Source organism: Ascaphus truei, chromosome 4 (assembly GCF_040206685.1).
Source record: "Ascaphus truei isolate aAscTru1 chromosome 4, aAscTru1.hap1, whole genome shotgun sequence".
NCBI lineage: Eukaryota > Metazoa > Chordata > Amphibia > Anura > Ascaphidae > Ascaphus > Ascaphus truei.
In genome coordinates, this window is record NC_134486.1 from 297,352,551 (window position 1) to 297,380,549 (window position 27,999).

Sequence of the window (27,999 nt, forward strand, 5' to 3'; positions counted from 1 at the left end):
TGCGGAGTCCCCCTCAGTCTGCGATGGCGCTGATAGAAGTGTAACACTCCAACGCTCCCACAGATGCGGGCGGGGGGAGGGGGTTGAGGGGAAAATTGAAACAATACTAGTGTGATACCGTAACAGAAATTTAATGACAATTAAAATGATAAAATCACACTCACATAAAAAGAGGGTAACAGATACCGCTCACAGATGCCGTCCGCAACCTGACCAGCTCCTAGATCGGCAGAGGAGAGGATCACCGCACGCTACACTCGATACCGGAAATTCGAGTGACGTCAGCGGTACAGCAAACAGGAACTCTCCTCGCGTCAGGAACTAAGGATGCCGGAACGGTCCAAATCACTAAGGAGGAGCTTAGTGATTTGGACCGTTCCGGAATCCTTAGTTCCTGACGCGAGGAGAGTTCCTGTTTGCTGTACCGCTGACGTCACTCGAATTTCCGGTATCGAGTGTAGCGTGCGGTGATCCTCTCCTGTGCCGATCTAGGAGCTGGTCAGGTTGCGGACGGCATCTGTGAGCGGTATCTGTTACCCTCTTTTTATGTGAGTGTGATTTTATCATTTTAATTGTCATTAAATTTCTGTTACGGTATCACACTAGTATTGTTTAAATTTTCCCCTCAACCCCCTCCCACCGCCCGCATCTGTGGGAGCGTTGGAGTGTTACACTTCTATCAGCGCCATCGCAGACTGAGGGGGACTCCGCAGACCAGACCACGTGGGGTCCGTGAGGTGCTCTGAGGAGATGGGAAGTGCGTTACAGATTCTCTCCACTGAATTTACAAACCTTTATCCTGTAAGTAGGATTCTGTGGTTCTAGATAGGGAAAAGTTGATGAAACAAACTACGCAATCGGCGTGCCCTGTTGTTTTCTGTTATTTCAGAAGCAGTGGAACTTCATTTAAAGGACACCCTCCCCGTCTGGAACACAATCATCAAGTCCATCAATCTGCCTAAGGAAGCTTATACTAGAGACTGCCTTGTTGGTTCACGGTATCTTGGACTTTTTTATAGCGCCAGGGACATTTAATTTGTATGTTTAAGAATCCCTAGCAGTTTCACGTGAATTTATTATTCTCTTTTCCTGTATTCATTTTAAAGTGTAAGAGTGTTAAGAGCTGTTAAGGGCTAAGGTAAGAGTCCCGTTAAAAGTTTTGGTGTTTTGGTGATGAAGGTGAGTGTTTGTATGCTTAAAGGGAGTGTTTTCAGACCGTCCTGGGTTGTGATAAATATTTTTGTTGTCTGAACAGGACGGGTCCCTGATTGTACATTTGCTCTGTTTTGTCATTAACATACCAAGTGAGTTCATGGATATCTGGTTAGAAAGTCTTATCTGTATCCATGTTCTAAAAGTATAAGGTTTATCAGGACTGGGTTGGACCCGCTGAAGTGATTCAAGTTGGTATAGTTATGGTCAGAAAATGTGATTGGGGAACAGTCTCGTGACAGGTCCTTATTTGCATATTTACACTATTCAGAACAATAACATGCCAAAAGAGTTGTACGTAATCAGCTTGCGCTGATTATTGTAACGCTAAATTGTACAGGTCAATTAACAGTTGATTGCTGTAGCCGAAGTATTGTACAGGTCAATTAAATTTGATTTCTGTAACCAAAGAAGTATTGTACAGGTCAATTAAATTTGATTTCTGTAACAGGGGAATAATGGGAAACCAAAAATTCTCAAAGGATTGTGTGTCTGCAGACGAAAATAATAAAGAATGAATACAGAGAACGAAAAGAGACAATATAAATATATTTTGTTGGCCAGTGAATGGCACTGTTTGTACTATTATCAACAAATTGCGCAGATATTTAAATGAAAGAGGGGTCTTTTTCTGTGGGATTGAGAAGCTCAGGGAGCGCCGTCTCATGTGTTTTTGAATCCCACAGGGAAACATACCTTACGGTAATATGGGTCAAAAGAATTCTGTTGAGGGACAGAAGGGTCCCGCTGCATTCATTTTTACCATTGCCAGGACAGAAGTTAATATAATAACAAGTGAAAAAGAAAGTGGATAGGAAAGAAATAGCAAGTGAATTTGCCAATAGATAATGAAGGCATATGATGGTGTTGAGGAAGTAGATATTGAGGGTTATTTTTATGAAAGGTTTATATGCAGAAATTGGGATACAATTAGAGACTGTGTATATTGTTTGGAAGGGACAGACAGTGTTATAAGTGTAAAAAGGTAGGACATGTTGCCAGTAATTGCAGAGCAGCCCTAAGAGAGAGAGTAGAAGAAAAGGAATGGAATTTAAAAGGTGTGTTCATACTGGCCACACGAATAGGTCTTTTAAACCAGAAAATATTCTTTTTCCTTCTGTTCTAATGGCAACTAGAAAGAGAATCAGAATAACAGCAGCACAGACCGCGTAAAAAAAAAGAACCCTTTTCTCCAAAGGAATGTGCAAAAGATACGAAAAGTTAACTCAAAAGCTCCGGAGCATAAAAAAATTAGTTTTAAAAGCAGGTTATTTATGAGAAGTTGATTCGCTGTGTAGGAGAGAAGTTTGTGTCTATGTTCTTTGTGTATCTGTTTTGTTGTCTCTGTATTGTGTGTTAACCAGTAAAAACACGTCAATTGCATTTCTATAGGATTAGGATATGTTGCAGAGATTTTAAGCTCACACGTATTGTTTAAATTATATATGGTGTGTGCAGTTGTATAATTGTCATATTTTTATTTTATAAGAGGTCATATTTTTATTTTTGAGAGGCCACATCTTTATTTTTGAGAGGCCATATTTTTATTTTTGAGAGGCCATATTTTTATTTTTGAGAGGCATATTTTTTTTGTTTTTATTGCTTTGGAAAGAGCTCCATTTTTAACTTTGAGTTGAAGTTTCAATTCAGTAATTAATATTTAGAAGACTGAGAAGCTGTTTTGTTATCTGCTCGGCACTCTCAAGGTCTTTTTGACGAAACGCCCGGGCTGGCAAATTGCCCAAGATAAACAAGCTCTGAAATTTTTCTCTGAGTGTCTTAAAAAAAAAATAACGCTGTCAGTGTGTTCGGCACCGTGCAAAGAGATTATATTACAAGAAAATTAGTGTGAAGTCCTATACAAAAGCATTTGACTATTATCTGAATATGTGATGTATTTTATAACTTTTAATCATTTATTTTTTCCATAGGTGTCCTATTTTATTATAAGCAGTAGTTATTGTTAAAATATTTGTAGAATGTTTTGCTAGGAAGTGGTGCATTAGGAGTCACCTCTCGTTTTTGGATATGTTCTAGGTATAGAGTTAAAGGACAGGTGATATATAGTTGCAAATACAGTTACATAAGTGAGCAGTGTATATATTATATGCAAGGCATTTCACATTTATAGCAGAATAGTTACAATGGAGTGTTTGGGGTGGAGGCCAGACTGGTAATTGGGTAGGGGCATTTGTCTTAGTATATTAATTGTTTAATTGGGAGTGAACACATTTTTGTCCATGACTTTGGATAGTATCATAGTGTATGATTTTATATATATATAGATATATAGATATATATATATATATATATATATATATATATATATATATATATATATATATCATCAAAATGTACTCAGCACTTCACAAAGAATACAGTAGAGGGAATTATAATAGAATAGTAAGTGCAGCAAAATCAGACAATAGGAAAGGAAATCCCTGACCTTAAGAGCTTACAATCTAAGGTTTGAAAAGAATTTACAGAGAGAGCAGGTGATGGAATAAGTGCTCTAGATGGCAGTGCTTGGCCACAATGGTTGGTAGGAGTAACTGTGTGTGGGATAATAGCCATAAGTGCAGGCTATTGGGATGCTTAATTTGTGGGGCAAGTTTTAAGGTTAGTTAGTATTTAATGAAAAGGTTGATACCATTTGCATCGGAGGAGATTACAGTGAGGCATGAATGAGAGCAAGTGTGTATGGGGAAAAGAGAGATTGGTCTGTAGTTTGAGACAGTGTTTTTGTCCCCACTTTTGAAGATTGGGACAGCTCTGGTAGTTTTCCAGGTCTTAGGGATATGGCCTGCAGACAGGATAGAGTTGATTATGGAAGCAATTGGTTTGACAATGGATGAGGCCCAAAGTCTTAGGAACTCAGATTGTAGTACATTCAAGTCCACATTAGCTGCTTAGTTTTAAATATGAGGAGCATTAATAGGAGATACCTCTGTCTATATGCGGATGTTAAGACAGTAGTAAACACATTGATACAAGAATTTGTTCCTAGGTATAAATTATCTCCCAATGAGACACTTATGGGATGACTTATGACTATCAGTAGTTCAAAGGAACAAATTAAGGACCATCTATTGGTAATAAAACAATAATAAGTATTGTATGCCACTAATACATTTTTTGAGTCTCTCTAGGCAAAGTTGAAAGTGCACCTACTCGAGAAGGGGTTAATAGTTAAATATTTCCTACGCAAGCATGCTCTTCATCCCAGATGAAAAGGCCCATACTAACCACCAATACCGCAATTAAAGTGTCAGAGATTCCTGGATCCACGTGGCTCACATAAAACTCATTCCAGCTCCACCAAAGACCAAAGTCATCTAAAGCACAGCCGCATCAAGTTAACGTTTTGACGAGACATAAACTTTGACCCTTAACCAACGAGGAAAATAAGATACCAGGCAGAGGCCTGATCTTATCAGGAACATTTCATTTTTTCAAAGACTCAGAACCTTTCATTTTTTCAAAGACTCAATATTTTTATTCTTTTATAGTGTGTATAAGTAAACATTTTAAGATGTATGCACCATTGGGTCTGCGAAGGTATAACCCACAGAGAGATGACAGGATTGTCATGATGATGCTCTGCGAAGCTTTGTCAACAATACTCATCTGCCTGTGTTCCTTATACATCGCAGATATCTATCACCATGGTCAAGGTAACACTACACTAATTCACCATCTCACCCACAAACATCACAAAGTCTCAGTAATAGAATGTTGTGCTAATTCTCAAAATATATGATAGTAGAGATAGATGCCATTTTGTTTAGCTAGCAGCAGAAAGGTCTAGCATTTGTGTATCCATTTTTACACACTACAAACACCAAATATTTCAGGGCTGAAAGTAGTTTATGGAAAGAACAATTCTGGGTTAGTTTAGTTCTAAATGTAGGAGTTGGGTTACTATATGACAGGCTTAATACATTAACAGATGTGTTAGATGATGTCCTCAATCACACCACTACAGCTATTGAATCACTAAACCAAGAACAGGTTCAGATCAGGCTTATGGCCTTACAAAACAGAATGGCTTTAGATTACATTTTAGCATCAAAAGGAGGTGTATGTGCCCTAATTAAACAACAATGCTGTGTTTTCATCCAAGATCAGAGTAGCAAGGTACAGCATGAGTTAGACAAGATAGAAACTGTGCAAGAAAGACTTAGGAAGGAAGGTGACACAGACTGGGACCCTTTGAGGCTGGTGGATTGGTAGGATCACTAGGAGCGAAATTTTTTAATGTGTGTGTGATACTCGTTGTCATCTATGTTTGTGTTACGTTTGGCAAAGGCATGATCCACAAATGTGCTACCCCCTCTGCAGACATAATGCCATTGTTTGCAGAACCAATTTACAGCAGTCCCTTGAAGAAAGAAGATGCCAAGTACAATGTTCTAAATCTGGAAAAGAATTTGGCTGCAACGCCATACAAGACTATGACTACATTTGACAGGCACCCTTGTGCACCCTCAGGCAGCCTCAGGCAGCATTATGAGATGATGGAGCACCCCTGTGCCTCCCAACGTGTTTCTGGACTAAAATCATGCCAATAATTCTCAAAAAAACAATGTTTTAAAGAATCAGAGGAGGGACTGACGAAGTTGAGACATTAGGGGTCTGACGTAACAGCATTAGGGTCAAAGCAGCCATTTTGTTTGATTATTTTAGTCCGCCATCTTGTCTTGTCTTTGTGAGTTTTAATGTCATCATTCTATGTGAAGAAATCTGTGTGAAACAGAAAATGGAATGTTTTTGCTCCTAGCTGACTTTATTGATCTTTCCTCATCCAATCAGCTTCCAAATGAAAGTGTAAACAGGCCAGATGTTATGAGAAGCCTGTAAGATAAGCTCAGTTTCTCATACAATGTGCCAAGTGTCAGAACTGACATCACATTTAACCGCATAATGATTGAAAAGCGTCATTGGTTTGAAGCGGGTGAATTTGATCTGAAATCTAAACTCAACCCTCTTAGGAATGTTGGACATCACAGGATGGGAAAATATATTATTTCCTGTGCTCATCAATACTCTCAAGACAACAACTTCCAGTGCAAGATACATCCTTTTATTGTACCCAACATAATCTTGTTTCTGGGCTTTTCTTTCATTGATTTACAATATAAAGGGAATATTGTTTTGGAAGCTGTTTGTTGTGCAAAACGATGTTAAAGAATTATTAATCAAAACTCATGTTCATTGTCTGAGACAAAGTTACGACTTACTGGTTTCTAGAGTGGTTTCTGGGGGCTTCCACTGAACTGTAGCAAATTCTGTACCAAACAAGACCTGTACTTGCCGAGGCTGACTTGGCAAAGGGAAAGGCTGAGTGGATTCTCCATAGAAGAGGAGGTTATTGTAGTCTGAAGATGGTGGGGCTGCAAAATTGCAAGGTAATAAGTATTCATTGTACCAATATTTCCCCATCTGGAAGAGCTCATAGAACACAGACTTTCCATCTGTGAAAAATAAACTGTCATTGATATAAAGAAAACTCTTAATTTCCACCAATTCACCATCTTGTATTTGCCTTAAGTATTGAGTGTCGGATCCATCCAGAAAAACAGATGCAATGGCAAAAACTCCCTGGTCTATGTTGTTGACATAAACAAGTCGTTTGGACTGAACATTCATCATGAAGTCCTGGATAGTGCTGCTATTTACTATATGGTTTATTAAACTGTCTTGAACAGGAATCTCCGGGAGGTTTATTCTGTGTATACCATCATCCAGCAGAATAAAAAGATACCTAGGAAGAACAAAAGCATTTACAAACAATACTTCAATGAAAGAGCACTCACAATATTCTTGTATAGCTGCAAAGGTTGCAAAATAAGCAAAGTGTTGCCACTTCCATAATAGATGAGAGGAAAACTGGCCACAAATTGAATCACCGTTTTGAAACGTCGATTCAATAAATAGTACTCTTTATTTACAGGACCGTGTGAGTGGCATTTTTGTACTGATTAACTTTTAACATAAACATACAGTAAGATCAAAATCTACCATTATAAAGAAAATATATTAACCATTAACAATTCTTATAATATGTTGTCTAGGTTCTTCAGTGCTAATAATTGTTTGCAGGAACACCATACACAGTTTTGTAGAGCAATGCATTTATGTATACTGTATGTATACTATGTAATTAAAACATACGGACAATAGTTTAGAAACCACTGGTCTAGGGTTTAGAGTCCATCCTCTGTCTGCCTAAAAGGATTTTATGGGCCACTTCTATCAATACTTATAAGTCCAGTCCAGCTTAGACAGAATCCCCCCCGATGTCTTATTGGGCTTACAAACACTTAGAGCATTGGTGGGTAACAGGGGCTGCATGCGGCCCTTGAGGGCTTTGCCCCCAACCGATAGTGACCCCAGCAGCCCAGTGTAGAGCGAGCACAAATGTTGCTGCATTGAATCGTAGCTTCTCCCTGCTCCCTCAGCTGCTTAATGCACTGGTAAATACTGCCTGGTCCTCTCCAGTGATAATACTGTGTAAGAAGAGGAGCAGGACAGCATTTACCAGAAGCTCCTACTCCAGACTGCAACATGCTTTCTGCCTGTGCACCATATGTACAGTGGTGAGAAAAAGTTTATGAACCACTTAGGATTATCACAAATTTCACATATTTTATACCCAAAATGTTATTAGAACTTAATCTAAGTCCTAATAATAGATAAAGATAACCTGATCAGACAAATGACAAAAAAACATTATATTTTTTAAACATTTATTTACCCACAAATGATTAAACATTCAACATCCATGTGAGAAAAGGTATCTGAACCTTTAGATTCAGTACCTGGTCCTTGAGCAGCAATGACTTAAACTAAGCGTTAACTGTAACTGCTGGTCAGTCTCTCACATCGGTTTTGAAGAATGTTGGCCCATTCCTCCTTACAGAACTGCTGGCTACTGGTTGAAATTATTAAATAATTAATTGATTTGTTGGCTACTGGTTTTATTTCTTTAATTGATTGGTTGGATAGATGTTTATGTATTTGTATTCTTATGTTTTGGAATAACATAATTGGAATTATTTTGTAGTGATAGTGTTCTAGTGATCACTAGATCTAGTGATGTAGTATTGTTTAATGATAGATTAATGTAATTGAGGGGTGTAGTTGAGGCTTTTTAGTTCTTTTATTGTTGGGGTGTTTAGGTGCTTGGTTGACCATTGAGTAATATAGTGGCTTATCATGCCCATATTATATGGGTATGATATACCACTGTGCCAATCAATGGGTACAGGGTGAGTATAGTGGGGCTGGGGTGGGTGGTTAGGCCACGCGGCTGGGTAGCGGGGGACGGGGGTTAACCCCTTAATTACTATAGCGGTTATTAACCGCTAAGGTGATTAAGGGGTTAGGGGCCATTAGATTGTATTTTTTCTTGTATTCTTTCTGGCATCAGAGGACATGGACCTGCAGTATGCTGACAAGGACAACCTTCATGATGGTAGGGGTAAGTTGAACGTTTTATTTATTTTCTTAATTCTGGCTGGCTAATGTTTGATTTTATAATGGGCAAATGCATATCTGTTTGGGGGCGGTGTGGGGGGGTTGTTGGAGGTAGAGGAGGTGGGTAGTATTGTTGTGTTTTAAAATGTTTATTGTGGGTAGCAAGGATGGGTGAAGTTGGCATTTGGCCCTTGGTGGGTGTTTACACCTACCGGGTGAAGGTAATGAAGGGGTTAACTCCACCCGCAAACGCCCCCCCCCTCCCCACAAGGCAAACACCCACCAAGGGTCAAATACCACCTTCCCCCACCCCTGCTACCCACAATAAATATTGCAGTGGTAGTTAACCCCTTCATTGCCTTAGCCGCTAAGGTAATGAAGTTGCCTGTAAATGCATTTTTATTGCATGTTATTCATGCCGGAGGCCTCTGGTGCTGATATTAATGGGTATCAGCTTCGGAGACTCCCGGCATGAATATGATGCAGGAAAAATTAATAATTTTTTCTAAGCTCCTCTCTCTCTGTCTTCTCAGCAGCTTCTCACCAGCCTCACGCCAACTTTTCCTGGCGTGAGGATTTTGGGAGAAACTCGCCATTCTAGAGCCGCGATTAGCCTCGATAAGGTAATCGAGGCTACTAGAATTGCACGAGTTTCAGTACCTGCCGATAAGTGGCTTATCGCCGGTCACCCGGCGATGTATTTTTTTTGATGGCTGAACAAATTGTCGATTCATGGCTTTATCGCCCACTTATCGAGGCTTACAAAATAGCAGTAGCCACTTTGGCCGAAAAGAGCTTGATATGTGGCTTCTCGAGGCTTATAGAATAGGCCCCTCTGAGTCTTCCCTCAAATACAGCACTGCTGGTGCCTTTGAACACTCAAAGGTTGAGAGGCCTGTCCAGCCCCCTCCACCTCAGCAGAATCCTGTCCACTCTCACACTTGCAGTAGCAATAACGTTTGCTTAGTTTGGCAGGGATGGCTATTGTCATAATTGTCATATAAGCCGCTTCGAGAGTTGGCAGTATAACCTGTTCTATCCTGGTAGCGGTGACCTGTTTTTCCTCACCTGGTGAGGACAATGATGATAATAATTGTTTTGATAATTTTGGTAAAACCTCCCTTTCAGTTATATTTTTCATACTAGATATTTGATGGGGCTGTTTAAGTACAACTGCAAATGTTTTCGAATTAGCAGTTTCTAGTCTCTCTCTTTCTGGGGTCCCACTTCCCGTCATTAATAGCCTTTTCCTTCTGCCCCCACAGCCACAGAAGCCAGAACCGCCACGTCATCTTCCCAACCTTACTCTTTTGCCAATATAAGTAGACATCATTTATTGAGTGATCTATTATGTATATCTAGCCCTTCCAATGCACAAACACGTCTATAGCTCCCCACCCTTCCTTCCCAAATGTATACGTAAATGGTGGGTGGTGCTTATTTAAAATCAGTTATGCCAATGTTTGAATTTAGAAAAGTCCACTAATTTCACATTTTAAAAGCAAATGCAAGTGAAAAATGAAATATCTATTGACTTTTAGGGACTTCAATGGAGATTTTTAATCGAAAATAGCCCTTTATGATCCATTCAAATGAATGTGTTATAAGGTGTCTTTCAACACAGAAGGTGTTTTATGGAGTAACACTGCTTAACAAGTATGGCCTTTATTGTCCATTTAAGTGAATGGGGAAGTAAGGTTTCTTCCTAAATGGTGTTATGTCATAAAACAACTTCCATTCCGTTACGGTGAATGGGCCGTAAGGTGTGTTCTGGTACTGGCAGGTATCTTATGGCATAACACTTCCAAGTATATATGGCCCCAAATGTCTTGTTCATTTCGATTCTAGATATACATACACATTTTAAATAAGGTATGTTTCGTATTTAATTTTTATAGCATGCATGTTGATTGGATAAACTAGACAATGAATATACATAACCAAACAAAACTATGCAACATTGTCATCAAAAAGTCTGAAAAAAGCAATGCCTACCCATTATATGGATCGGCCACAATTTTTCTAGGACTGATTGCAGAGTGCAAAGTAATATCTCTAGCTTCTGTGCAGTTATTTGAGTCGCAGTTATACACCTAGAATTAAGAATAGAAATTGAAGAAAGTTTCACTTGCCAAACCCTTCTTCATTCCCAAACACTTTCCATGTCTGCGTTTCGCCTATTCTCACCTTCACTGTTCCATCCCGTCACCCATCAACCCCACATCCCAGCACTCACCCGTAGATATTCACTCCAATTAAAAACACATTTAATGTATAACATGTTAAAATACATAAAACATATTTTATGTATTTTTTAACATTTTATAAATTAAATGTGTATTTAAATGGACGGAGTATCTTGGGTGAGAGTGATGGAATGAGGGATAGGTGGATGAGGGGGATGAAAGGGTGATGGGAGCAGTGTAGGTGAAAGTGATGGGAAGAGAGGTGGATAGATGACGAGGATGTTGGGGTGATGGGAGCAGTGTAGGTGAGAGTGATGGGATGAGAGAGATGTTAAGGTGATGGGAACAGTGTAGGTGTGTGATGGGATGACGGGAAGGCAGCTGACAGGATGTTAGGGGGATGGGAGCAGTGTAGGTGAGAAAAGGTTAAGCGCAGACATGGAAAGGGTTTGGGAATTAAGGGCCCTTAGCTCTAATAAATCTAAAGAAAATGTATTTCTTTTGAACACTTTATTTACATTTACTAGGACATTTTTGGACTTTCAAATAAAAAATGTTAAGCAAACTACGGGAAAGGGCCCCCGAACTCTTAGTGCCTAGCGGCCCCCGAGGTTCTACATGCAACACTGAAACCTATATACAATATTCACAGTGAGATCAGTCACCTTTGACTCCTCCTTGGATCTGAGCTTCTAGAAACCTCTCCCCTCTATAGATATATCCTGCAATGACATCACTATCACTGGACAGAAGAGGGCGGAGCTATGATTCTGCCTAGTAACCCAGTACCATGTGATGGGGAAGGGGCGTTACTCTGTGTGGGCCCACACAGTTAATGGAGATAAAAAGGAGCCACATTCGGAAGCATCCCTGGAGTTAACCCATGGAGTTTATCACTGCCTGATATTCTTTGGGGTCATGTGAGTTTTGTCAACATAAGATTGCAAGAGAAGTCCATCTCCATGTTTTCTTTGCCTTTTTTATTTTTGGTCTCATTCAGCGCTCCCCACTACGCGAAGAATTTCACACAGTTAACCCTTTAAGGTCATAGGGGGGTTACACTAGTCTCAGATGGAATTATTGTAAAATATTAATGGCAATGTGACGCGTACTGTATTATTATTATCCAGGAAATTAGAATGGGTTACTAGCAAATCATAAAGTAACATCCACCTTTTATTATTGGAACCCCCCTTAACAGAAGAGTGTTTAGAGAGAGCTTACCTGTTCATTCATGATAAAATAAATCTTGTTAAATAGCCAGTCCACAGATATGTCGGTGATGGTTCCTTGGCCATTGTACACAATCCTTAGATCCGATGTGTCTGTCACATCAATAGCTCCTTTTACCCAGATACGATTCTGCTCCGAGAAATATATTTCTTGTGTGTAAATGTTAATGGAAAGACCTTGGAAAAAAAACAAAATAAAACATGGAAAATGAAAACAGCTCTTTTTCTCCTGAACATTAAATAATTATATCATTTTAAATCTTTTTTCTTTAGAGATGAAGCCGAGTCCCCTACCCTGCCTCCGGTGCGGGGATCTGCCTGGCTATCGCCCGGAGCTCCATGTGATCGGGATTGTGGGGGCAGCCATCTTGTTAGTCGCGAATGCTCAGAGTGGTGAGGCGCGCATGTGCAGTCAGGAGTGCGGCAGCCATTTTGGTTTTGGCTCCGTATAGAGTACAGCGGAACTACAAGTCCCAGAATCCTTAGCGGGAGGCACTGCACACATGGTACTGTCTCAGCGAATGGGATTAGAGCAGTTGGAGGAACAGGATATTCTCCGCATGCAGGGAGCACGTGCTTCAGTCCTGACGGAGGAGCAAAGGGAGAAGGTAGTGTCCAGGGAGCAGTGCTTCCTGGACTAGGCCTAGACTTTGCCCCTGTCAGGAATCAGCGTTCTCCTCGCTCCCCACACAGAGCACTCCCTCCCCGCAGGGTGCCCCTGGACACACAAAACAATCCTGCCTTACCGGCCTCCACGGCTCCCCGCCCCTGCCGCCGTCACGGGATCACTCCCCTCGGCGATTCCTCTGCTCAGCGCCGGGCGCGCCCACGCCCTCCTGCACGCACACCTGCACCATCCACTGGCTCGGTTCACGCGCGTACACTAGTTACGGAGCACGCTCAGTCTGCAAACTCTTATTCCCGTCGCCCGGACCTCAGGCTCCGCCCCAGCACACTGCACGGGCATACTCAGGTTACCAACAAGACTCACCTGGCCTGTTATGCCTGCACCAATCTGCAGTGTCCCCCTGTAGCTCTTCCTGTCCCGCCTCCATTCCTAATTGGACCTTACTGCTTTATCTAGCCCCTCTCTGCTCTCAGTCTTTGCTCGACATAGTCTCTGCATGGAAGTACTTCTGGATTCTCTCAGTGTTTTCACAGGTTCTGACGCAGCTCGTACGACTACCCCCTCTGGCTCTCGATCTCGGCACTCCTTGAATAACGCTCACTCTGGTAACCCTTTGAACACGGCTTGGACTACGACCTATCTCCACTCTCCACTCCCTGACTTCGGCAAGGCATCCTTCACTCTATCTCTACAACCGGTACCGGCAAGTATTGTCTACCTTACTACATCTGGTCTGGCAACGCTTCATACCACACTCCGGACACGCTCCCTTTGCTGCGGGTGCGTGTATTACCACTTCCCCCTTCAGCTCGGGGGACGGGTCTGGTCTGCGGGCAGCACCGGCGTAACAGCCCCTAGGCCCAAGTTAGATCCTGAGACACCTATAGAGGAGTGTTGCAGGGAAGGCCCCAGATAGGGACTCTTCCCATTATTATTATTATTACGGCACCGGTGACCGGACAACCACGTGGCGCTCACAGGACCCAAAGACATTGTGAGAGACCCTCTGGCTGGAGCTCACACTGTGAGGAAGATCAGGACCTTAGGAGAGAGGGGAATTGTGTCGTAGGCCCCACTATATGGGATCCGCTCCAACGCACCGTGCCAAGCAGCACCTGGGTACTAGAGTAACCAAGCAGGTACCCAACGTACACCAACATCTACAGGGGGTAGCGCTACCTCACATTTTGGCGGGATTGCTGGGACGGACATCAGGGGCTATTGGTGCCACGACACCCTCAGTACATTGGGGGAACCACTATGTGTTGGGGTCACTGAACTACATTGTGTCACATGGTACTGTGTTATATGTGTAGCATTGTTATAGTGGTAATAGGGAGTGAGAGGGGGAAGGATGGTGAGCTCTAGCTACTGTCAGTAAGTTGGTGCCAGGGGTGAGAGAGTCATTGAACACAAAAGAACACTTGCCTAGACAAGTTAGAGAACCCCTTTTGAACAAGCACTCATATAGTGATAAATACAAATAATTAAAAGGTAACCTTTATTAGTGTATATGGGTAAAATTAGTGAAATACGTAAACACTCAACACAATTAAAACACGTATTAAACTGAATGCCTCTAAGTCTAAATTATAGACTGATAGAGGTAGTACTTGAAGGAAATTAATGTAACTGGCACCATATAAAGCGAAATCAAAAGATTGTATTAAAGTGTAAAACAAATATGGTGCCTCAGTGTGGTGTGTCTATTATGGTTGAAAGAGTCTGGTGTATGTCACTCAGGTATAATGACAGTCACACCGCTTTCATGCCACATCTGAATAGTATATGGTTCTCTGACAAAATACGGAGTGATTGTAATATATAGCTAGTGCATTTCGGGCCAGACCCACGAAATGAGGACTGAGTGTGGCCTAGCTAGACTCTGTTGTCAGAGAAACCAACAAAGGGTTAAAAATATATCCTTCAATACAACGCTGGATATAATAAAATATCAGGAAGGGAGGCTACTGTGTAGCTGGGGGGGGGGGGGATGAGGCTAATCAGTGGGAACTAAAGATGTATAATTTTGTTATTTCCCACTGGTTAATACATACTTCAAAGTTCTTGTAGCCTCAAATGAGCACAGTGTGGTTAACACAATAGATGATTAGTAAGGTAAATTACTGCTCGTATCCCCTGTGAAGGTAGCAAGTGTGATTGTAAGCAGGCTAGCTGGTATGTCTATACTGGTAAAGCCATTTAAGGAGTTGTCTGCAGCTGCCTTTGAGTAAAGTCGCTCTATATCTGCAGACCTATATAGATAGTATGGATACGTGATTTGTACTTAATAGCCGCCCAGCTGTATCAGTCAATATAGTAATTATGGATGAGCAGGCTATATTGCCATAGACAAATAAATCTCAGTTACCACATATCCTGTGGGGCAGATGAGCCCTGTCTGCTGGGTGTTGGCGACTAAGTGTGGTATATATGGTGCCCTGCAGCCGCTCAGTAATATGCCCACATCAGTAGAGGGGTGCCTGAGTGGCTGCTGTCTCGGAGCGTTTAATCACAGCTCCCGAGTGGCGGCATCTGTTGAGTCTCCACCCGGCATGGTGTATTCATGAACACCGCCAAGTATAAAACTGCTGGGTGGAACTCTAAAACGTACGGTGGCCATCTTGAGAAAGCGTCAGCGTGACGCGAAACGTACGTCGGTGGGCGATCCTCTGTGACGTCAGCACGCGTACTGGTGCGGCGACGTCTGTTTGATAGCACGGAGAATAGCCGCTGTTCTACTTAGAGTTCCACCCGGCAGTTTTATACTTGGCGGTGTTCATGAATACACCATGCCGGGTGGAGACTCAACAGATGCCGCCACTCGGGAGCTGTGATTAAACGCTCCGAGACAGCAGCCACTCAGGCACCCCTCTACTGATGTGAGCATATTACTGAGCGGCTGCAGGGCACCATATATACCACACTTAGTCGCCTACACCCAGCAGACAGGGCTCATCTGCCCCACAGGATATGTGGTAACTGAGATTTATTTGTCTATGGCAATATAGCCTGCTCATCCATAATTACTATATTGACTGATACAGCTGGGCGGCTATTAAGTACAAATCACGTATCCATACTATCTATATAGGTCTGCAGATATAGAGCGACTTTACTCAAAGGCAGCTGCAGACAACTCATTAAATGGCTTTACCAGTATAGACATACCAGCTAGAATGCTTACAATCACACTTGCTACCTTCACAGGGGATACGAGCAGTAATTTACCTTACTAATCATCTATTGTGTTAACCACACTGTGCTCATTTGAGGCTACAAGAACTTTGAAGTATGTATTAACCAGTGGGAAATAACAAAATTATACATCTTTAGTTCCCACTGATTAGCCTCATCCCCCCCCCAGCTACACAGTAGCCTCCCTTCCTGATATTTTATTATATCCAGCGTTGTATTGAAGGATATATTTTTAACCCTTTGTTGGTTTCTCTGACAACAGAGTCTAGCTAGGCCACACTCAGTACTCATTTCGTGGGTCTGGCCCGAAATGCACTAGCTATATATTACAATCACTCCGTATTTTGTCAGAGAACCATATACTATTCAGATGTGGCATGAAAGCGGTGTGACTGTCATTATACCTGAGTGACATACACCAGACTCTTTCAACCATAATAGACACACCACACTGAGGCACCATATTTGTTTTACACTTTAATACAATCTTTTGATTTCGCTTTATATGGTGCCAGTTACATTAATTTCCTTCAAGTACTACCTCTATCAGTCTATAATTTAGACTTAGAGGCATTCAGTTTAATACGTGTTTTAATTGTGTTGAGTGTTTACGTATTTCACTAATTTTACCCATATACACTAATAAAGGTTACCTTTTAATTATTTGTATTTATCACTATATGAGTGCTTGTTCAAAAGGGGTTCTCTCACTTGTCTAGGCAAGTGTTCTTTTGTGTTCAATAGCATTGTTATAGTAAAGATCAGTTATATATATATATTGTGTGTTGTGTTATTGGTTATTGCTGTAGTATTGGTTCCTGTGAGGGGTTATCTCACCGACGCTGGGATCCCTCACAGGTGGAGGCGCTGTGCACAATGAGATAGAGCTCACCCCAGGCTCCCAGAAGCGGAGGCTTATGCCTCCTGTGAGCAGACAGGTACAGCAGCATGCGTAGTCGCCCGCGTAGTTCCCTAAGGCATAGGGAAAGGGTGCTACAGAGATATGAGTATATGGCCTTTATAATATCGATCACTATCACCTTAATTGTGTAAAGCAAATAGTAGAGATTTATTCAGAACATTGTTATCAAACCATTTGCAGAGCTTAATATAGATGGCCGCAATTTTTTTAAATGAGGGAAATAACATTTTTACATATTTGCTAAATCTTTTTTATGTCAAACTTTTTTTTTAGCAAAAACTCACAATTTTATCATTCGCGAACTCAAAAATTTGCCTACGAAAAGTGTTTCTTTGGTTTTGGCTCAATTATTTCTCTGCAATCAAACCTCCAAAAGAACTTTGAGGTTTGTGAAGTTGGATTTCAAACCTGCAACCCTGTCCGACCTTACCTTAAATTAGCTATTATAAAAGCATTTGAAAACTTCAGAGAAAGTGTTACACAAATGAGTGTTCTCCAACTTTATTACAACCCGTTTCACGTTTAAGTAGCTCTGCGGCTTAAAGTAATTTTGATCAACGAAATTTACTCTAAGTCCTCTAATTTTATGTAAATGGTTATTATCAGTTGTGTTGATGCTGTTATCTTTAAGGTACTAAGGAAACTATATGAATTGTGTAGGCCTGTTGCTCCATAGGGTATGGAAAAAACACCCTTGGCCAAATCCTTACTTTATGAATGTTAAGGGAAAGTGAGCAGCCACACGTACCTGTGATTGTGTCCTCCACAGATAGACACTGAGATTCATGCACATCGTTCTTCAGGTTATCTCTCTTTTTAAGGGTATTATTGTTTGATAGAAAGAGCCATGGGGATTTTTCTGGAACTAAACAGAGAGCAATTTCAAGAGAAGATGCTGGGTGTAGATGATATTGATTGCAGCTAGTATTGTGGAAATGTGTGTGCAGCAGTGAAGAGAAGACTGATTCAGCTCTACCCTTGGTCAAATGCCGATTTAGTGCAAAATTCTTGGTAGGGTTGCCTGTTGATCAGTTGTTTCCCATGGGCTGGATTTAGAATGTTATGGATGTCTTATGCACTGCAATGATTCATTGAGAAGTGCTGAGGTTTATTTGGATGTATCGGATGTATGACCTGTGTAAAATTCCGGCGTCACACCAAAGTGAACATATGTTGATTTCCTATGACTATCTTGGCAGGCGACCCACTTTCACCCTGGAGGCAGAACTCTCGTGATGCTAAAGCATGCCAGTTTGATAATGGTGGTGAATAATACAGTCTCTAGCCACTTATTACAAAAAGAAAACATTAAACAAGAGTGGCTATACATAATTGATGTCGTTGTACAGAGTCTGTAGCTATTAGATTGCAGGCTTCCTTATATTATGTATTGAATAGGTAAAAGGTCAGCGTTAGCGATACCTGTTATAAAGCATCGCCGAGCGTATTAGTACACTAATGATAAAAGCAAGAATGTGGATATTTCCATTGGTTAAAAACATCTGGGGAAACAATTCTTAGAGAATCAGAAAGAGATTATGGTCAAATATGACTAAATCAAAAATGAAGCTGCAGATGGTGGTTTCCCTGAGATTAAATTGCAAAAATAAATAGAAATGTATTTGCAAATACTGCGATAGTTGTAGACTGCATGGAAAGTGGCAATTACTGTTGCTGAACAGCAATAATGTAATGATAATCTCTAGTCACATCCAAAATGCAATTCTCTTCACAGGTAATCTTGCTCCTGTAATCTCTTCTTCTGAAATACATTTTTCTTTGTAGCGCTTGGTCTGCTTTAATTTTCCCTCTATTTTACCGAAGGCTCGATATTCCCTTTTCATTTTTATTTTTTATTTGACTGAATTACCCATATATTTTAATTACAGTTCGGGCCTTTGCAGTATTGTGCAGCCAAATTCACTTCCTGTCAGCCTATAATGCATGTAACCTCACAAAAGAAGTAATGCAGAGAATGCAGTCCTGTGAAAAAAATTACATTACTGTATGTAATGAAAATGCCAGAAAATATTCAGTATTTTAATAAACCTGGCACACCAGAGGTTAATTATAGTTGTAGGTTGCCTTAAAATTATATGAATTGTTTTTATGGCGGGTTAAGGCCTGGCCTAGTTTTTATGTTTGTCCAGAAGGTGAGTTTATCTGGGAACGACCCGCTCTAGGATGATGGAGGGTTTGAAATACTGTATGGCGGCACAACTTTTTCTGACAGCAGAAATAAACAAAAAAACCTACTAATCTATTTTGAAGACATTCTTTGGGGCTCTGCAGAATATTAGAAGCTGCTTCCAGGACTTCAGTCCAAATATTGTTTAAGTTTACCAAATGTGAAATAGCATGGGTTTAACAACTATTCATGAGAATTACAGATGGATCTGTGTAACAACCAAATAATGACAAACACTTCATGTTCATGAGGTTGCAAGGACAGATATCCCATTTATCACTCATAAGCTTGTCAAAAATAGTCTATTTTCATGTGGCAAACTCACCCGAACCTGTTGATATGAATCACGTTCTTCTAAGAATTATTGGAATAAAGATATTGGACATTTTATATTCATTATATTCAAACTAAAGTTCCTTTTTTCCTTTAGCCCTACAAATGTCCCTGACTGCAGATCGATGAAACGGGGTGAGGATTTGCCCGGATGGTGGGCTTAGGTTGTTTTCAATTAAAGAATTTTTCGGATAAAAATTATTTATTTAGAAGATAAACTGAGATTTTCAACGAAGAGCGTGTCAATGCTATGACGAGTGAAATCTCATGTTTTCCACTCAAACCCCTTTGAGAGAACCCCAAATATATGGCCGATATATGTTGGGGACTTCTGTTTATTTTATCATTTTATTTTATTAAACATTAAACAAAGCATTTATTCTACTGTATGATTTTTGTAATAAGATTTTTCTGTAACCTAAGCACTACACTATTTATGTATATTAAATCTAAAATCTAATAAATATGTATTTGTGTCTAACAGAACGTCACACGTTTTGAAGAGTAATTACATTTTCGGACTCATTTTGCTACAATAGATTTTTGTGTGCTAAGTGCATATTTTGCATAGTAAACAGGGACCAAAGACTCTGCAAGTGACATCTCTTTGGTGGTGGCAGCACCAGCGAGTAAAGATATATATTGTGACAGATTGAGGGGGATATTATTAATTTGAGGGACCTTACTGTATGTAGGTACAAAATGGATCAGCTGTGTGTATTATATCTTCTCACATACTGCTGCGGCCAAGTTTATTCGAGCATTTGCCCGTTCTTGGCCGCTGCAGTAGCCTGGCGCGCGCCCGAGGGTGACGGGCGCGCGCCGAAGCAGCGGAAGAGCGCCCTCCGATCGGGGCGCTCTCCCTACCGCTGCCGGGTCCGCCGGGTCCCCCGGAACCCCCTGCCGCCGTCCCGCGATCGCGGGACACCAGGGCTCCCTCGGGGAGCCCTGGACGCGCGTGCAGGGGGCGCAGGCTCCCGAAGACGCGTGACCGCGCAGGGGCGGCCACTAGCAAGCCGGGAAATCTCCCGGCTTGCGGTACCGGCCACACTTTAATAAAGTGTGTCGGTAGTGTATATACAACTCACATGCTCACAGGTGTGCCGTTCCCGACACTGTACATTACATTACAGTCACAGTTCTTTCTCCCTTTCAAAGTAGTGACAGAAAAACAAAATATCTCTGGATAGGCACTGTAGCTTTTAATTTCTCTAAAGCTTTAATGCTGGAGATTTCATTATTTCCTCGTTTCTGGCATTAATTATTCATTATTTCTAGTAAGAAAATGTTTACTTAAAGTTAACATTCCATGCAGTATATTCTGTACCTGTGAAACCCAAGGTAGTAATGTTGGCTTCTGCAGCAGGTCCTTCCCCTTGCTCATTTACTGCAGTGATGGAAACTCTGTTCAGGAAAAAAGACAGAACTTTCAAAATGCTCCCTTCCCACAACACCATTTTTGTAAATGATGTATTTGCCAATGCATCTAAATTGGGCCTTGAATATAATTCTTATTATTAATATACACAGGGACATTAAATTGGCATAATTACTAGGCCTGCAATAATAATGGTGCTGTGCGATTTGTAGGTGGATTATGTACTGCGATCAAAATTCTGGACCCAAAAAGCAAGTGTATACATAATAGTATGCTGTAGCTACTGAGACTAGCTTTTCTCTTTCTCTATACTGTATTTCTACTTCTATATTGTATTTTGATCTCTGTTTTCCTTTCCTCTAAAATATACATTTCTGTGTACAATGTTTTGTGACACTTACTCCTTGGATCTGTTCAATAAAGTCAAAAAGTGGAATTATTTGCTGAAGTTTTTAAATATGTCCCCACATCGAGATATTCATCCTAACCAGTACAGGGAGAACCAACCTGCTAAACTGTATCACTAATAAGAAAGCCCTGGACTTGTAAGAAAGGGGCGGCATGAATTAGGGCTGAGGGGCCCCTCCTCTGGCCTGACATCACAGCACCTTAGGGGGAGGGGTTAAGTAACGAGTACTTAGGGCAAGGGGGAGGGATCTTAGCTTCCTCTGTCTTCTGGGATCGACTGGAGCAGTCACATTTTCCTGGTTCTTGATCCTGAGAGATGGCTGCTTAGCGTGGAGGAAGAAAGACAGTCTGAGAGCCCTGTGGATATAATGGCGGTTGCGGTCAGCAGAGGAGACTTGTGGATAAGGGAGCTGCAGGAGGAGGCACGGTGGTGCGGTCCTAAGTGGTTGCTGGCTAACAAGCTCAGCGGTGAGGTGGGGATTTCAGCTGGAGGGATCGCCCAGCGGAGTGGAGAGGCAGCAGCAGAGCAGGACGGTGGAAGGTAGAAAAAGGGGAAATTTATTTTGTGATTTTTCAAACCACCACAGATCAGGCGGTTTTTGGGTCCGCGGATTTCTTCAGGGTGAGTTTGGGAGGGGTAGCGTGTTTGGGTGTAATTTCCATGGTGGGATGGATGCAGATTCTGGAATCCATTGGCGGATTGTCATTTTGATGATCATCCGGTGGATGGCGAATTCCGCTGGAGTGGGGAGATGGCGTGGAATCAGCGGATTGATGCGGATCCGCAGATGGATTTGGGCTATAGGGTACAGAGCGTGTGTTGATTTTGTTGGGGAGTGCGGCTTTTTGGTTAAAATTTGCGCAGATTTTGCAAAAGGAGGCGGATTGTTAGGGGAAACTCTCACAGATGGACATGGGCGCGGATTCCTGGTAAAATCTGTGCGGATTGGTGGCAAGAGCAGATTCTGGGTAAAATCCACATGGATTGAACACAATGGTGAATTTCGAGATAAAGCCGAGTGGATTAGGTTGCAAGAGCGGATTCCGGATAAAATCTGTGTGGATTGAACACAATGGCTCATTTCGAGATTAATCAGCACTGATTGTATGCAAGTGCGTATTCCGCGGAAAATCCGCACTTGTACCTGGGTTTCAGGAACATCTGCAAGGATAGAGACTTGATCAAATCCATCTATGGATTTCGCACCACGGAGCGGATTGTGGAATAAAGGGCTAGGGAAACGGATTTTGATGCTTTGCCCATCTTTAGTAGCAGGGCGGGCTCCTGCAGCGGAGACCTGGGGGTGTCAGGATCTGGACTGGCGAGCGCAGAATAGAGAGGATGCACCATGCGGAGAGGGAGCATGGGCGTGGCTGCACACGGCAACGCTGCCCCACGTTGGCCATCACAAGGGGCGGAGCCTGCGGCCGCCCAAGGCAGCAGAGAGGGGCAGAACAGAAACCGCTGTAGGGAATGGCTGGAACTGAGCCCATCAGAACAGGAGAGAGAGAGATGTACAGTGCAGTACAGGGTACAGTGCAAGAAGTCCGGATGGTACAGAAAATATACCAGCCGCCCGGCCTCAGAGTGGCAGGCAGCTGGAATGTCACGTAAGACGGGAGGGCACTGGGGGGCGGCTAGAAGTGGACAGGGATGGTTTTAGGGTGCTTACACAGAGGGGGTGGGTTGAGATGGAGATGAGTAGCAGGGGATCAGGGGAGGAGGTGAGTGGGGGGGAGGCAGTGCGGAGGAGGACGTAGTCGCTTCTCCACCCCAGTCATGGACTTTAGTAGACTTTGGGAGGCATGGAGGGTTGGGAGGGTGCAGTAGGATCATTGTGACAATGGTGGACAGGAGAAAGGAGGATGGGGTGCAGGATGCTAGCTTTAGAGACAATTACCTTTGCTTAGCTAGCCCGCTGGGGTTGCACCTATTGGTGTCAGTGAAGGAGCAGGTATGGAAGGATGATTACATTGACTTACTGACATTTTTGCCAGACTATAAGGAGCCGATAAAGTCAGATAAAAACAAGAAGGAGAGAGAGGAGGCGGTATAGAGGGAAAGGAGACAGGCTCCCAAATCTTTTGAGGACTGGCTGCACGTTTTTGCAATTTTAGCCAGCGTAATAGGGGAGAAGAAGCCGCTCTTCAAGTATGTGTATACGATTTGAGAGGCCTATAAGTATTACGGAGGTCCGGGGTGGTGGAAGTACGATAGGGACTTCAAGCAGAAAAATGCGATTAGAAAATAGTTGTGGTGGGACGTGAAAGATATGGACCTGTGAATATCCAAAATGATACTGCGTAAAACTAACTCCTTTCTGTCCGGGGCTGGCAGCTCGCAACAAGCTGGGAATAAGAATGGGGGGGGGGGGGAAGGTTCTTGCTGCAGTATAATGAGGGTCAGTCAAAGTGGGGCACGGGGTGTTGTTTTAAGAACAAGTGCAACAGCTGCGGAGGTAGCCACCCAATGTCCAAGTGCCTTCAAAAGGGCAAGGGTGGATTTAAGGAAGGAGCAAGTGGAGAGGCTGGAGCAAAGTGTGAGGACACCGGTGAACATCGGTAAGCTGGCACCGTGGCTCTGTCACTACCTGAATAGGGAGGATGCAGAACTGTGAAAGACAGGTTTTAGAAGTGATTTTAGATCCCTTTTAGTGAGGTGGAGGTTCCCCCTCTGTAGAAGGAATTTGAAATCACTTGTATATGCACATGGGGGTATCGCAGGAGAAAATAAAAAAGGTGGTCAGGTGGGCAGAATGGCAGGACTGTTTTCCTGTCCCCATTTACCAGAGTTATGCGTTTCTCCATTGGGGGTGGTCCCAAAGAAAGAGCTGGGTTAATTCCGTCACATACACCGCCTGTAATACCCAGAGGGGTTGTCGGTGATTGATAGCATTGACAAAGTATTGTGTAGCATGCAGTACAGGCATACCCCGGTTTAAGGACACTCACTTTAAGTACACTCGCGAGTAAGTACATATCGCTCAATAGGCAAACGGCAGCTCACGCATGCGCCTGTCAGCACGTCCTTAACAGCAATACCGGCTCCCTACCTGTACCGAAGCTGTGCGCAAGCGGAGAGACTATAGAGCCTGTTACAAATGCGTTATTTACATCAGTTATGCACGTATATGACGATTGCAGTACAGTACATGCATCGATAAGTGGGAAAAAGGTTCACTTTAAGTACATTTTCGCTTTACATACATGCTCCGGTCCCATTGCGTACGTTAATGCGGGGTATGCCTGTATGCATCTTTTGACAGGGCCAGGGATCTGGTAAGGGAGGCAGGACCGGCGTAGTGGATGGCAAAGGTTGACATAGAGTCGGCATTGAGTCTACTGCCCGTGCATCCAGAATGCTTCCAGCTGCTGGGGTGCAGGCTGGGGGATGACTTCTTTGTAGAACTATGTCTCCTAATGGGGTGTTCGATCTCATGTGTTTACCTTGAGACATTCAGCTCCTTCTTGGATTGGGCATTAGGGGATGAAGACAGAGTTGGGGGTATCCTGCACTACTTTGATGACTTTCTATTCATAGGAAGGGATGGGTCTGACGTGTGTGGTTGGTTACTATGGAATTTCAGGAACTCATGTCATGTTTTGGGGTTCCTTTGGCTAAAAACAAGACAGAGGGTCCAGTGGTATGCATCAGCTTTCTGGGGATTGAAATTGATATGTTGACGATGGATTACCGTCTCTCATCCAGGAAGCTGGTGGAACTAAGGGCTTTTGCGAGGCTCAACAAAGCCATGCTGAGGCGATTCCAGTCCCTGCTGGCCCATCTCAACTTCACAACTAGGATCCTACCGATGGGAAGGGTCTTTGGGAGGCGACTGGCATTTGCAATGTCAAGGGTGAAGGATTACAGGCAACTACAGGGTTGTGCTCTTCCCTTTCTGATTCATGAGGACAGGGCAGTGATGTCCTGTTTACAGTTTAGAAGGGTTCTGAAGAGATGTGCAGAGCTAGCGGGTTTTGGGGACTTGATAATTAAGTACCATTCTTTTAGAATTGAGGCAGCATCCGAAGCCGCTAGATTAGGCCTAGGTGAGGCAGTTATTAAAAAGTTGGGCAGGTGGTCATCAGGGCTTTTTAAGGGTTATATTAGACCCTGTACAAACTTCAACGAGTTTACTGGTTGATTTTGTTATTTGTTTTTGTCCAGGTCAAGCCCTCTGGAAGTCTGGCTGTCGTGGATTCCTATGTTCCTTGGGCAGGAAAGTGAGCTGAGCATAGGCCAGGGGGAAGGCAGTTGGGGATAAGGGCAAACTTGACCAAGATGTTTTGGGTGGGCAGTAGGGGACCAACTGCTGTCTGATTTATTGCATGGGGAAAGGAGTAGGACCCCTCCTGATATAATTTTGCTGCACGCGAGGGGGAATGATTTGGCATCGGTCCAATCGTTAAATGTAATGAGGAGCATGTGGCAGGACATAGTGATAAGATTTAGACATGTGATGATAGTCTGGTCAGAGGTGTCTCCTAGGTTGCGCTGGTGTGGGACCAGAAACGATGCACCAGTAGAGAGATTTAGGAGGAAGATAAATAATGAGATGGTGGCATTCGTGCTGGATTTAGGGAGAATTGCAGTAAGATATTAGTACATTGAATGGGAGCTGAAAGGCCTGTTGTGGGAGATGTGGTCCATTTATCAGATATCGGGAACGATATCCTGATTTTAGCATGTCAAAATGCACGATGGGAAAGGCAGTGAGGCTAGTGGCGGCTCGCAAGCCAGTTTAGGGCCTGTCAAATTACCTTGCTGGTAGTGGGAGTAATGTTACTCTGGGAGGAAGACTCAATCAGTATTGGCTCTCGCAGGCCTCGTAAGTATTTTAGTTGGGCAAGGCCGTACCATTCCACATTGTTGCAGCCGGAATGGTGGTGAACTTCCAGATGTAAATTGTGGAAGGGGGTACCATTACTGACTAGTTTCAGTTGGTGTGGTAGTGACCTTCTGATGGGGGCTCTGTGCATTCAGACAAGGCACTGAATGGCTAATTGAGCTGAGGGTATTCCTTGAGCTCTGGTAGATGTGAGCGAAGCAATCGGTCTGTCTCTAGTTAGGAATAAATATGAGAACCCCCACCACTCACTCTTCCCCCATCCTCTTCCTCACACAACCTCGCTCCTCACTCAATTCCCCCCACATACACACTCAATTCCCCCCCCCACACACACACTCAATTCTTACCCTCACACTCTCAATCCCCCAACACTCAATTCCTCCCCCTACACACAATTCCTACCCCCACATGCTCAATGTCTTCCTCCACACACTCAATTCCTTCCCCCCACACACTCAATCCCCCCAATGTTCAATTCCTCTCCTACACACAATTCCTCCCCCAACATAATCAATTCCTTCCTACACACACACACACACGCCCAATCACAGCACACACACACTCAATTCCTCCCCCTACACACAATTCCTCCCCCCACATACTCAATGCCTTCCTCCACACACTCAATTCCTTCCCCCCACACACTCAATCCCCCCAATGTTCAATTCCTCTCCCTACACACAATTCCTCCCCCAACATACTCAATTCCTTTCTACACACACACACACGCCCAATCACAGCACACACACACACACTCAATCACAACACACACTCAATCACAACACACAATCACAAAAGTCAACACTCTTTTACCTGGGGAGGTGGGGGGTAGGCATGCTCAGCTCCCATGAGCTGCTCCAGAGTGGAGCTGGGAAACAAGCATGGGGATCGGGGGATTATCTGTGTGCAGTGAAGGCCACGTCCCGTATCAAGCACAGAGCAGAGAGAAAGAGCAGAAACTTGAGCCCCGACCTTGGGTCAACCTTACAGCGCCAGCCGGCAGGGCCCTCTGTGCTCTCGTGTTCTGTGTGGTACTGTCCCCCCACCCCCATGGCAGGGTTTAGCGGCATAGTAGTTACACCACTGCTGGCTTAACCCTAGCATCCAACCCTATTGGGACCAGCTGTATGACTGAACTAAACTCCATGTTAACACCCCCTAACATCCTGACCCTAAACCTTAACGAAATCAGCTGTGCGGCTGAACAATACTCCATCCTGAGGCATACTCTGTCCCACAATGAGCCGCCACTTTACCTTTTGTTCCAACATTGCCCCTTATTCTCTCTAGATTGTAAATTCTCACGAGCCGGGCCCTCATTACCTTTTGTATCTGCTTGTGCTTACAGCTTACAATCTAATTGTTGGTGCTAGAGGTACAGGGACATAGAGTGGCTTGTCCAAGGTCAGGAGAAGCTGACACTGGGATTTGGCCCAGGCTCCCTTGCTTCCAACTCAGTGCCATTGTTTCCAGAGTTAATGCCTTCACTCACTGAGCCACTCCTTAAACCCTTGAATGTCTTAACAGCTAATAAGGCAGAGCCTTACTTTAGGCTAGTGTTAGGCTTTAGGCTAGTGTTTTTGATAGGTAAGATCTAAGGAAATGTTAGTTTCGCGTGTAAGGGTTCATAGATACACAAGTGATAGGACTATTACCATCTTACTAGCTATGCCAGTTAAGGAAATATTTTCCAAGCACCTAAATTATCTCAGTGTCTTTACCTGTTTCTCAATACTTTAAATTCACTATTTGTTCATGCAAAAATCATGGATTGGTCATTTTTATTGAATGAAAAACCTTTTTTCTCACAATATTGAATGGGACCGTCTATTTGTATCTTTTCCTCTGGAGCTTGGAGGCATCTCTTTTCTGCAAAGTTCCACCTATTCTCTGGTACACTTTGTATTTCATCATGTTAATATATCTCCGTGTGCTTCCATCTCACTGCCCCGGTCTGCAGCACAATGAAAATACTAAAATTGGCT

At 42.9% G+C, this 27,999-nt stretch overlaps 1 protein-coding gene across 3 annotated transcripts in view; it reads right to left on the reverse strand.

The window, feature by feature from the left end:
* The window catches only part of ROS1 (ROS proto-oncogene 1, receptor tyrosine kinase), a 184,461-nt gene that overhangs the window by 118,595 nt on the left and 37,867 nt on the right, over positions 1 to 27,999 (reverse strand). For all 3 annotated transcript variants that reach the window (XM_075597730.1, XM_075597729.1, XM_075597731.1), the window contains exons 7-11: positions 20,706 to 20,782; positions 17,606 to 17,722; positions 12,102 to 12,286; positions 10,687 to 10,784; positions 6,453 to 6,976 (exon numbers count right to left, since the gene is read on the reverse strand). In XM_075597730.1, coding sequence (XP_075453845.1) covers positions 6,453 to 6,976; positions 10,687 to 10,784; positions 12,102 to 12,286; positions 17,606 to 17,722; positions 20,706 to 20,782 — 1,001 coding nt within the window. The remainder of the gene's footprint in view (positions 1 to 6,452; positions 6,977 to 10,686; positions 10,785 to 12,101; positions 12,287 to 17,605; positions 17,723 to 20,705; positions 20,783 to 27,999) is intronic.